General features: G+C 40.3%; 1 protein-coding gene across 1 annotated transcript; it reads right to left on the reverse strand.

Moving 5' to 3' along the window:
* LOC115731943 (CO(2)-response secreted protease-like) lies at positions 1-10,988 on the reverse strand. Its single transcript, XM_048273485.1, has 15 exons — positions 10,439-10,988; positions 9,777-10,093; positions 9,567-9,644; positions 9,304-9,480; positions 7,607-7,720; positions 7,373-7,490; positions 6,957-7,109; positions 6,345-6,456; positions 5,621-6,161; positions 5,401-5,501; positions 4,651-4,893; positions 4,076-4,190; positions 3,761-3,974; positions 3,136-3,637; positions 1-199 (listed from the first exon to the last, which is right to left on the reverse strand). Exons 1-15 carry the CDS (start codon positions 10,986-10,988, stop codon positions 163-165), a joined length of 3,372 nt encoding a protein of 1,123 aa, XP_048129442.1. The 3' UTR covers positions 1-162.
* Between the last annotated feature and the right edge of the window lie 1,770 nt (positions 10,989-12,758).

Genomic DNA, 12,758 nt, shown 5'->3' on the forward strand with positions numbered 1-12,758 from the left:
TGAATAATAGTGAACATCAGATTTTCTATTCCATTTCTAAGGAACGTTAGGGTATACAAAGGGCGATAACTTTTACTGGTTAATTTTCTAGATGAACAAAAAAAAAAAAAAATCCCTCATCATCAAGAGAACCACTCCAAATTTCCATGACATCACTCGACATTAACGGAAAAAACTGTACGGACGGAGTGTGCCGTCGGACCAAGTAGAGGGGGCCATTTGGGCCCGTGGGCCCGGAACCAGCGGTTCCGGGCCGGTTCAGAACCGCCCAAAAAAAAAAAAAAAGGGTGGGCCCGGGGGCAGAGAGCCGTTGGGCTCTCGCCCCGCCCCCCTCCCCCTCCTTTGGGCCGTTGCTTTACATTTTAAAAAAAAAAAAAATTAAAAATGATTCTTGCCTATAAATGCATATGTTTCCCCTTTCATTTTTGTCACAAATTCTCCGAACAATCTCTCGAATTCTCTCCGAAATCCTCTCAAATCGCTCAAATTCTCCCAATTCTCTCAATCCCGACTCAATTCTCTCAATCGGATTTCCGATCAATTCTCTCAAAAATGGCAAGTGAAAGCGGAAATGCCGACAATGGCAAGATGGCTATGGGAGATTCCGAGTATCCCATTCATGAATACGATCCTCGTGAGTATGCAAGTTGGGAAGACGACGACGATAATATCAACTATGTCCCGATTCCGAACGTCGAGCACATCCCAACACAAGAAAGTCTTCATCCTCCCACTGGTGTCGAAGAAACGTCAACGGCAAATGAGCCGGAACGGAAGGGCCGAGATAATATATCGGACTTGTGGCTACACTTCGACAAGGTACGTGATGAAGTCGAAGGTAAGTATAATGTAAAATATAAATATTGTTCGCAAACATATAAATTCACGAAAGGAGACGGCTACGGAACATTCCGTAGGCATTTGACGAAAAAACATCCAACGCAAGCGGGGATCGACAATACGCAACAACAAATTTCCGGGTACGCCACTTCTAAGCCTCATCCTTTATTTCGTTTCACTGAAGCACTTTATAAACAAACATTAGGTGAATATGTTGCCCTTGATCATGCTCCGTTTAATACTGGTGAAAATTTTAATATGAAATATTTGATAAATACTGCGTTGGTTCCGCAAGCGCCAACTATTCCAAAAAATACTCTTAAACGCGAAGTTTTTCATCTTTATAAAAAAGGAAAAAAATCTTTAGGAAAATTTTTTGCGGAATTCAATGAACGTGTGCATATAGGTAGCGATATTTGGAGTGATCCTTGGCAAATTCATTCTTATATGGGTGTCACGTGTCATTGGATATATGACAATTGGATGATTCAAAAAAGACTTATTGCATTCCGAGTTTTTGATGAAAGCCATTCGGCTCATAATATTTATAGAATAATTAGGCAAGTTTTAGAAGAATATAATTTAATAAATAAAGTATTTTCAATTGGTTTTGATAATGCCGCCGCAAATACCGCTTCTATTCCCGAATTAGAAAATATTTGCAAATCCACTTTTGGCGGACAATTTTTTCACATTAGATGTGCTTGTCATGTTTTAAATTTATGTGTACAAAATGATTTACGAACTCTTGACACTTCTCTCGCCCCAATAAAAAGTGTAATTAAATTTTTATGGAGTCGTCCCCAATGTATGAAATCATGGGGAAAATTTTGTAAACAAAATGGGAGAAGGCCAAGAAGATTTCCAAAAGATATTCCGACTCGTTGGAATTCTACGTACGAGTTGCTTCGGCAAACTTTTGAATATAAAGATTTATTATGTATGTTTATTTCACAAAATATTCCCGAAATTACTTTACTTCCTCAACATTGGGACGTTTGCAAGAAAATTTTAGATATTTTGAAAATTTTTAATGATGCTACTAAGACGTTATCTGGTATTTATTATCCTACAACGCATTTATTTTTAATAGAGTGTGTTAATATTAGTAGTGTTTTTAGTGAATATGAAAAAGATACCGAATTAGGTCAAACTATTTTAGTAATGCGAGAAAAATGGTGGCATTATTATTTGCAAATTCCTCTTGTCTATTTAGTTGGTATTGTTTTTGATCCACGTATTAAATTAGACGGTTTACAAGATTATTTGAATGTGTATTATCATGATTGTTTGCATTTGGAAGATTCAATAGATATTTCAAATATATTAGGACATGTTAAAGAATCTATAGTAGCATTATATGGAGAATTTTGTAGTAGATATGGTTTAAGTGATTACGGATCTTTACAATCTACTTGCCTCACGTAGCGAATGTGGTAGTTCACTTAGTAGAGGGTATAATATGCTTAAGAGTAGGCAAAAAAAACAAAAAGGGGCAACAGGTAATATTTCTGAATTAGAAAAATATTTAACCACTCAATTTGAGTTTCGTGATGCAGAACATAGTACAGATTTCGAAATCCTGAAGTGGTGGAAGAGTCACCAAATCGAGTATCCAGTTCTCGCCCTCATCGCTCGTCAAATATTAGCAACCCCTTCTTCAACGGTTGCAGTTGAACAATCATTTAGTTCTGGAGGATTAATTTTGGACTCTCGCCGTTCAAGATTAAGCCCGGACTCTGTGGAAGCTCAAGCTTGTGTCGGCGATTGGACGAGGGCGAAATATCGACACCAAGAGTTAGATCGTGAACATGAATTTTTTAGCGATGATGTTGGAGATACCACCGCCACGGGTACCACAACGGGTAGCGACGATTGACGATGAGGTAAGTTGGGGTTCTCAAAGGTAAAAAGAACTATATGGGCTTTGATTCTTCTATCCCCAAGAAGATATGTAGGCCGTTTAATGATAATTCATTAAGTTCAAGCCCATTCCTTTTTTTTTTTTTCCCATATTTTATTACAATGTACAATTTAATTGTATTTTATAATTTATAATTTATTATATTTATTTTATAATTTATAATTTATTATATTTATTTTATTATTTATTATTTTATTATTTATTATTAAAAATGAATCGGAATGAACCGGCGGTTCCGAAGCGGAACCGGAACCGGCCCGGAACCGGAACCGCCATTTTACATGGCCGGTTCCGGTTCCACCCTTTCGTGGAACCGGAACCGCCGGTTCCTGAACCGGAACCGGCGGTTCCACCGAACCGGCCTCCCCTAGGACCAAGTTAAGGAACCGAAATTGTAGCCATCAGGAGCCTCCTTCCCATCAAACGAGACATTGCAAGAGACCCTCCTCGCATTTTGCCTGAAATCGATCTTAGTTGGGTTGACTTTCACTGTTAGTCCCATGGGACTGTCCACACTGGCAACGTATGTCAAACTCACAGGCCCGACATTTGTGACTGTTCTTGCGACCACTCTTGCCGATCCGTGCCGGTTGAGATTGCTTATGGAGATGGATGGATAGTTGACATCGGATATGAGCTTGCCGACTGAGTTTTCGGGGCAGCGGAATTTGACGCTGGCCATAGAGCTAACGTTCTTTTGTGAGTAGCCAAAGTAGCAGAGGAAGAGGAGGTAGTCTTTTGTAGTGGTCTCGAATACTAATCCTGGGTGAAGAGCTCGGTAAGTACTCATTTCTCCGGCTCCGGTTTCATGCGGGCTCGCGAGGCTCCTTGAACTGTTCGTCAGTGGCTTACCCTCGTTGTTGACAAAGGTCGCTGAAGACATCGAGGAATGGCAACACGTAAATGACAATTGCTAAACGAATTGCGTCCCCATGTAGGACAAATCGTGATGTATTTCGACTAGGAGGATCTTCGGACTATTTGTCCATGGCATACCTGTTGTCATGAGTGCTGATTTGATCATTGAAGAACTCCATCCCCTGTGAACTGACTTGATTATCGCAGCCCCTCCTGTGACGTGAGGACATGCCATTGAAGTACCGGATTTTATGCTAAATTTAGAAGGCTTCTGGCCAAATGGAACACTCCCGGGATCATTGTTCGGAATGTCTGCGGCTAAAATGGCTACTCCCGGTGCCATTATGTCAGGCTGCAAACGCGATGGGTTGAAAGAAAATGTCATGCAAACATCAGGAATATGTGTGAATACCAGTATACATAATTGATGTGCGTATCAGAAAAAGAAATAACCTTAAGGATGTTTTCTGTTAAGTCTCCAGGACCTCTTGATGAGAAACTTGCAACAGTTGGTGCTGGTCTTTGGTCAGAAACTGCGGTTGTTTCAAGAATGTTTGCAGTAGGACATCTGTAGTAAAGGAGCAAAAGTGGAGGACCAGAGTTCCTGTGTCAGTTATGGCATACTTGGTCTAGTATGGGACAAAAACAACCAACTAATGAACTCTTCCATCAATTGCTGAGAAAAAAAGAAGAGGAACTCTTCAATCAATCGGAATCATTCGATCATCGCTAAGGATGGATTACCAGTACAGTGGAAAATAAGGATGAGCGACTGCATAATGTCAAACACCTAGAACAGGAACATGAATTAAACTAAAGAATCATTTTGCGAATTCAATCATGAAATGGCGCAGGCAGACAGAACAGCATCCCATGACAGAATGAATGAAAACTTCATCAGATGAACAAATTCCTGCTATGGACAGTGACAATTAGATCATCTGGACTATTGCAGAGATAGTTGGATCAATTTTTTTTTTTGCCTTATATGCAGCATATATTGCAAGGACATCGTAAGATATGCTCACTTGGCAGAACTGATGTACTTTAGAATCTTGTAACCAGCAACATGGTCAACCTGCGTGAATGGAAAAACACCTGAATTGAAAGGAACTCCATTTTGATTCTCGCTAATCAGAATCATCCCTTTGGCTTTGGCATCTTCCACAACTAGCGTTTTTATTATTGTAGACCCCATGGGATCGGTGTCAATGCAAATGACAATTTTTCCAGCAACTTTGGTTCTATCTATTGATCCTGGTAAGCAGTTCCTGCTCAATAATAAAAATGAAATGACATTATCCCTGGAAAACACCCACGTGAAGTTATGCATTTCATAAAAGTGCCATCTTGGTTTTTTCTTTGGTACTGCAAATTATGAAATATTTCTGAACCTCTACCCCAGATAATTGAACAAGCAATGCCATTATGTATGTGAAGTAATCAGTAATACATAAACATCATGGACTCTCTTTGGTCTTGGTCGATTCAACATAATGCTATCTTTACTTTGTGTTGAGGTGCTAGACAATAGGTACGACATTTGGCACTCAATATATTTAAAATAGATGCTTGCTTGAAGAACAAGATACTGCCATTTGACTGGAGGGAGCTTACCAACAAGAAAAGTGAAAAAATGGGGAATTTTCCAGCTTGTATAAAGCTGAAGAGAAATATGTCTGTAAGGGAGACCTTCATTAAAACCTTTGGAGTGAACTCTTACATAAGCTGCCATCACATATCTACATGCTAAAGTTCGAAGGATGAGGTATCACTACCTTGCTTCATCTGCAGGTGTAAAATTAGCTGCAGCATTCTTAGCAGACACAAGTGGATACTTCTTTGAGCGAGTGAGGTTCGAAAGATTGATAGAGGATCCCTACAAGACAGATTTTCAGAAAATGGCTAACCTGCGCCGTAACTACGAGCTCAAAAGTTCAAAAAAGAAACTCCCACATCGGTTAAAAAAAGGCGAGAGATTTTGGTCAAGAAAGTTACCTTAAATGTTCTCCCATTGCCAAGAACCACTGCAGATTGAAGATCCCTATGAATGCTAGAAGTTGCAGCGGTGAAAATCCAAGGAGCTGTATTCACAACAGTGTAAGGGTCAGGCCCATCATTCCCACCAGAGCAAACCACCAAAACTCCCATCTGTTCCGCATGAAATGCACCGATAGCAATAGGATCATGCAGATAATCAGCCTGAAATAGTGAGCTCGACCCAATTGAAATAGAGATGATATCGACTCCATCTTTAATTGCATCATCCATGGCCTTGAGGATTACCGAGCCAGAGCAACCCTCTTCGGTGCAGGCCTTGTAGCTCGCAATCCTGGTGGATGGCAAACCGCCCCTCGCCGTTCCTTTGGCTAAGCCATAATAACTTGCATTGGCCACCAGCGCACCACCTGCTATGGAGGCTGTGTGTGTTCCGTGGCCAACCGAGTTCCTTGGTGACCCGGAGGCTTTAGTTGATTCGGCACCAGTGCCATTAGAGATGCTTGATTGGATGCCATAGTATCTTGCACCTATTAGCTTTCTGCACTTGTGCTCACAATGACAGACTTCGATCGATCAAAACAAACCCAAATGCAGCAACAACAAAACAATTGTGGGGTTGAAGACTTTGTGGAATTTAATAGTCCTGTCTCACCGCTAAACTTAAACTTTTCTTTTGGTGTATTCCTTGTGAAAGAAAGTTAGGACAAGGATGATTAATTACCTGTTGCAAATGGATTTCTTGAAATCTGATGCTTCCATGCAAGTTCCCTTCCATCTTGGAGGGACTTCATCAACCCCCTCATCGCTGAAACTCGGAAACTCTGGCCATATTCCTGCAGCAACATATGACATGTCGGGCTCATTTCAACAGCATCTATACGGAGGCCTGGGAATGGAAGATAAGGTTTGGCAACATGACAGTCATCCGACCAATCGTCAGCTTGTAAATGGATAGAATAGTCTCCATGGCGGGCTGTCATGGTATGAATGAGACTACAAATTTTCCCTTCTATGAGTCAATCTATCTTATGTAACCAGGCTCTGGTTTTCTTCTGAAAACATGATAGGAACAGTCCATGTGTTCTCCAAGAAGCCCTGGGTATTATCTGTCATTGGACATTCATTGTAGAAAGTGAACTCAGAGATGAGCTATCTCTATACGAACGTTAAAATTCTCCAAGGCATTACACGCATTGCATTGATTGATCCCTAAACTAAAGTCTTATCCAAATTTTAGTGCCTCAAAGGTTTTAATATTTATGCTCTGCTACAAAAACAAATAATGGAATCCATGACATTATTCAGCATAGGATATTTAAGATAGATTAATTACCTGTGTCAATAATTCCAATTATGACATCATTGGATGGATGATGATATTGGCTTCTTGCTTGTTCACTTGACCCCACTTCGAAGAAATCCCAAGAACGTGTGGTATGAAGTTGAAGCACAGGATCGGGAAACACCGACAGCACCTTATCGTGGCCTGCTTTTACAGAGTCCAATAGTTCCATTAGAAACGAGCATGTTAGGTGATGATTTCTATCTAAAATGATGTAATTGAATAGCCATTAAGTGCGCATGAAAGTTGATGATTTTCCCATAAACAGCCATGATCAACTATGATATGCTCATACAAATGGCACCACAGTCCACAGACACTCCACACCTAGCATCCGTAGATAAAATGTTATGTGCTAGATGGTAACAGCAGTATGACCAAGTATTCATGAACCTAACACTCATTACCAGATAATCTAGATGCTTCACTTTTGGTGAGCATGGCAAAGAACATTCTCTTCTCCGTCACATTCTTGATTTCCCTACTTATACAATTTGGAGTGACATCCTTGCTATGGTGCAGATCCTGTAGACAATGGGTAACAAAATGACAGAACAAAAAGCGAGTTGTAGTCATCAAGAACCCCAAGGGTACTAGTGGTTGATTTAGTGATAGTAGAGCTAACATGCATGCAAAATGACAATCCCAGTATTAAACGGCTTAGGCACAACGGGAGTAGCGACAGAAAGGTCGGTAGAAGCCTCAACAGAAAGCTGCAGCGTGAGAGAACCAAAAGTGTAGCAAAAAACCCGAACCTGGATACAACCAAAGACCACAAGAAAGGAAAAATAGAAGGTATACAAAAGTAAAGCCACCAGCAGACACAACTGGGGAAACCAAAGAAAAACTAGAAGTAAACAAAGGAAAAAAAACCAAGACAGACAGTGGTAGGTACAACAGAATTGTGCTTGCATCGTAAAACCGTAACCGAGCTTCAAGGGAGCCCCAAAACTCCAAGAAGTAGCTGAAGCGAAAGGGGACTCCAAAACAGCAGGTACAAAGTGAAGAAGCAGCCGTAAACCACGTAACATGGACGTAACAGCAACAGCCAACAGCAAACTAACGGTGTTAAAGCAGGCGCCGAGAGACCATAAAGGGGAAGGCCTGTGACAGTATGGGAACAGAAGAAACCAGCTTTAGCAAGTCGGTTTTGAGTGTCCATCCGTGTGAAAACCTGAAAGTTGCGGGGGTTTATAGAATAGCTAGTCGGGAAAGACTAGAGACAAAAACATAGGACAGCTACCAAAAGCACCAATAGCACGTCCTAGTATAACCCAAAAAGAAACAGAGCTGGACATGACAAGAAGACCACAAAGTACAAGGCGAAGAGGCAACTTCCGGGGGGGTCACGAAGCAGCGATCGACCAATAGCATATCTTTGTTCAAACACATCTAAAAACTTTTTTCCTATCGCTAGCCAACTTAAACATACCTGTCAAGAAAAAATACAGCTTCAAACCAACAGATGAAAGTTGCAGGCCAAGAATACCACAATGTCGATTCCAGCCCATTTTCGACTACTTCGATTGACATCTTGAGCCACAAAAATAAGTCTTGGAATCCCCAAACAGCTATGCATCGAAGGAATTAGGAGGAAAACCAGCTTCGAGGGGCAAATGTTACATATTCACCGTAGGATTTTCACCGGCCAAGCTCAAAAAAGCCATATACAATCGGCTTATATAACATCACATTAGCAAAAGTTACAATACGAACGTTAGCAACCCAAAATCATGGAATCTCATCCATACCATGGTCTATTGCCATTTTATTGGCAATACTTTTCCTAAGAATGGTCATCTCGGTTCCCTCCTCGGTCGATATAATATCTTCTACAACCTCATCATGCGCAGATTCATACACATACTCGGGATCTCCATATTCGGAAAAGTTTCTATCCCTCCTGTCTTGGTCACGGATGTAATTATGAATAGCACAACATGCTATGACAATATGTGCTTGCTTCCTAAGTGAAAATGGCGGCATACGTCTTAAAACTCAAAAACGATTCTTTAAAGCCCCGAAGGATCTCTCAATGACATTCCTAAGCGAAGAATGTCTATAGTTGAAAAGTTCTCTTGCCGTTGTTGGTCTCGCATTTCTTCCGAAATCATTTATATGATACCGATCACCTTTAAAAGGTGTTAAAAATCCCGGGGTTGATGCATACCCGGAATCTACCACGTAGTATTTTCCTATAATAAAGCATTCAAGGTCTTAATCATGATACATGATCACAGCAAATTCACAAGGACAATTAATCATTTTAAAGCAAACAATTACCTAGAGGGGGTCGGGGAAATTGTAGTGTGGGATCCTCGAGTGCCGACGCGAGTACCCGACAATCGTTGGCAGATCCTTCCCAACCAGCGTAGGCAAATGTAAACTTCATATCAAATGAACACACGCATAATACGTTTTGAGTGGTAGTTCCCTTCCTACCTCTAAAACGGTTTTGCAGCAGCAGCAGTACTCTCGCATCAATATGAGTGCTATCAATGGCGCCCACACACCCCTATCACAATTATCACAAGTCAATCTTAACCAACATTATAAACAAATTTCACGCTAATGGTGCAAAGCAAGAATAAAGAAATATACCTTAAAGTAAGGCTTATGCTTAGGATCCATAAGAATCTCCAGTGGAACAACATCAAAGGAACGTGGTGCAATAATCTCCTTTGCAAGTTTTCGAACCGCTTTTAGAACTAAATTAAAGTACCAACTAATAGTCCGTCCCGAACGTTGGAATCTCTCGGTCAAGTCTCTATTGGAACCGCCATGACATATTAGATATAAGAAAATCCCAACCTGTTCATCTACTTTAAGATATCGACTGTCACCCAACCGACCTCTTGCAGTGAACAATCCACATAGGTTAGGAAAAACATGCTTCTCCATTCTAAATACTTCGTATACTCCGTCAGAATGTCCATGAATAATTTCCCTGATCCATTGCGCTCCCGACAAAGCACTATCTCTAATAGGTTCTCTCGTGCGCATAGCTATGTGTAGCTTACCAAGACACAACCATGCCATAAGTATATGATAATAGTCATCATCAAAGTCTTCCCAACTTGGTTCATTTTCTCCAACTGAAGCTACCGCACTAACTCCCTTCATATTTCCTATAAAACGAAAGGCATCAACAGACGACACCACACGATATAGTAAGGTGAAAAGAGAGAAATAAATGAAAGACTTTATCTGTTGACAAGTAAAGAAATCTAAATAATAGTCAACACATAACTATGCAATTCAATATCAACGAGGAAACCAGCCACAAAATAACCATAGTTGCGTAAAAAAAAGCTAAGCTAGAATGTCTCAAATACATAGGTCTTTTAATCTTATAAATTCACGTAGAAATCCATAACATATGCCAACATCTACTTAAATAGAATCAAGCACATAACGCCGCCATTCAGGTTCCGTCAAGATGAAACCCTCTCTCCAAGCAGCATTCGTGAAACCATGATTCAAAGCTTTGGCATAAAGTGTCGGTTCCATGTCGGGCATGCTTTTCAAGATGGCAATGAAGGCTCCCATGGAGTAAGGGTCTACAGGCTGTGAGGTTTGTGAGGTGACAGATGTATGTGATGATTGAACCATTCTAAATTGGAGAGATTCTGAAATGGCTTTGCATGCGCGGTCAAATTCGTACGAAGTGCTCTTTCTCCTCCTCTTTGAATTTGGAGTCCTATTCAACTTGTGCTTCTCGGGAATTGGGATAGCCCTTGATCCACCCCTCGGTCCATCATCTGGTTCTTGCCTAGTTTCGTCTTCATTATGTAACTCATCTTCGGGCAGAGGTTCTTGCACCCTTCCTTCCTTCGGTGTACCTAATGGCAAACCACCATCATATTCATCCTTGGCATCTTCCTCTGAAGACATCCGATCCCGCACATTTCCCGATGCAAACTCTCCAGTAGCATATGTATCCCCAAACACCACACAAAGCTGGGGATACAAAGGAAACCCGTCCTTTCTGAATGTAGCCCAATCGGTATGTTCCTGCGCCATTTTCAATAGGACACGCATCAATAAGTCCTAATAAATATACATATGAAGCTATAACAAAAATCTCAAAAGTCAAGCTATATCTTCACATGCGTCTCCCACAGAGATTCTTCATCCACAACAACCCCGTTGTTTATATTATCCCATCCAAATCCAGTTTAGGTAAGGAGCTTCTTGAAACCGCCATACTGCTTCTTCGGTTTGAATGCCTTATTCTTGAACTTGTCGATAGAATATTGGAACCCCGTCCGCTTATTGAACTCACGCTGAATGTTATTCCACCCCGCTTTGTTGAAGGTAGAGGTAGTTCGATTCCATTTCTTAACCTCGTCTACCATCAAGCTTACGAATAATTGCGTCGATGGCTCGGTCCACTTAGCAATGTTCGTATACTCTTTTTGGGATGCCATTTTATGTAAACCGATCGAGTACAACATAAGCTATATCATTAAATGAATTAAAACATTCGTCCGATCCATAAGGAACTTGCTTATGCGCATTTCATAATAATTAGTCTACTGAAACATTAATTTTGAAGCGCAAAAGTTGGTCATATCACTAACTTTGTTGACCAAATGGAATCCTTTCGGAGGTATCGCTTATATGCTCCTATTCTTATTCAAGAAAACAATACAAACATCAAAAAGGAATGTCATGTGGATAGAAAGCATGAAGCAGGAAGTTTCATTGCAAAAAGAGATGTCTACATACATACATTAAACCACAGTAAGCATTATCAAGCGATCCTAGTTCAAAGTAGTTGAGCAGATTCGTCTATGTACACATAAGACTAGTAACACTCGCACTAGCAATAAACATGAAAGAAAGAACATTTTTTTCTATGTGGCATGATCAAACCGCCACCGATTGGCGATGTATTGACAAATGTGTTTATAAGTTGCCTTGTAGGGATCATTGTACCTATGTGGAGCTGTCAAAAGTTTTGAAAGAGGGAAAATAAAAAAAAGGATGATATTGCCTAGTTGGAATGGGCATCATCTTGAGTGCGTAAACACTTGATTGGTATTGTTCTTATGTAGGTCAATGTCTCTATCGGTGGATGTTGAAGTTTCAGCCTAGAAGCATTGTATTCTATGTTATGATGTCGGGAAGTTACCTCCCAATTCGAAACAGAACAGATGTTTAAAGACAGAGAGCCAAAAAGGTAGCATTTAATGTGTATGTAACATATAGTAATCTCTTTCAACCTAAAAAAAAAAAACTATTCTTGCATGATGGAATTTACACCTGGAAATGCTTGTTAGATTATGGTAGGGGGAGGAAGACAGACAATTGCTTATTTTCTCTCTTAAGACAAAAGTTGTATTGAAATAAAAATAATGATTAATTTAACTCGAAGGAACCCATATATACTTATATTAAAAAAATGAATGTACTATAGATGAAGGCCCTCAATTTGACATGAGATATGGATGCTGATAATAGCAAAAGGGGCTTGTGCCGGAGTCTGGTTGTTAATTTTTCTTCCTACTTTTTCATGCTAGAGATTGATTCTTTGGTCCCTTTAGTTTATTAAGCTTTTGTAAATGGACAGTTCCATGGATGTTATGCACATAGTGCATTCTGCAGAAAAGTTCAATTTCGGTTGTTTATGAACATATGACAGATGTGCCGAATGGGAGCTATCAAGTTGCACAACCAGTTGAACAAAGACGCCACAACACCCGGAGGAAAAAAACACAAAGATACCACACTTCGAAAACAACGTCCCAACCAGCAAGAAAAAACAAACCGATCCCGAGATTCGGGATG

The sequence above is a fragment of the Rhodamnia argentea genome, chromosome 2 (assembly GCF_020921035.1).
Source record: "Rhodamnia argentea isolate NSW1041297 chromosome 2, ASM2092103v1, whole genome shotgun sequence".
Classification (NCBI taxonomy): Eukaryota; Viridiplantae; Streptophyta; class Magnoliopsida; order Myrtales; family Myrtaceae; genus Rhodamnia; species Rhodamnia argentea.

What these genes read in the sequence shown, in the direction of transcription:
- LOC115731943 (XM_048273485.1), bottom strand. Translation starts at nt 10,988, where the DNA reads ATGGCGCAGGAACATACCGATTGGGCTACATTCAGAAAGGACGGGTTT. An exon ending in ATCTTAAAGTAGATGAACAG is followed by an intron (nt 9,645 to 9,776) that starts GTTGGGATTTTC and finishes AAACTTGCAAAG; the next exon opens with GAGATTATTGCACCACGTTC. An exon ending in TGAAGCATCTAGATTATCTG is followed by an intron (nt 7,110 to 7,372) that starts GTAATGAGTGTT and finishes CTGTAAAAGCAG; the next exon opens with GCCACGATAAGGTGCTGTCG.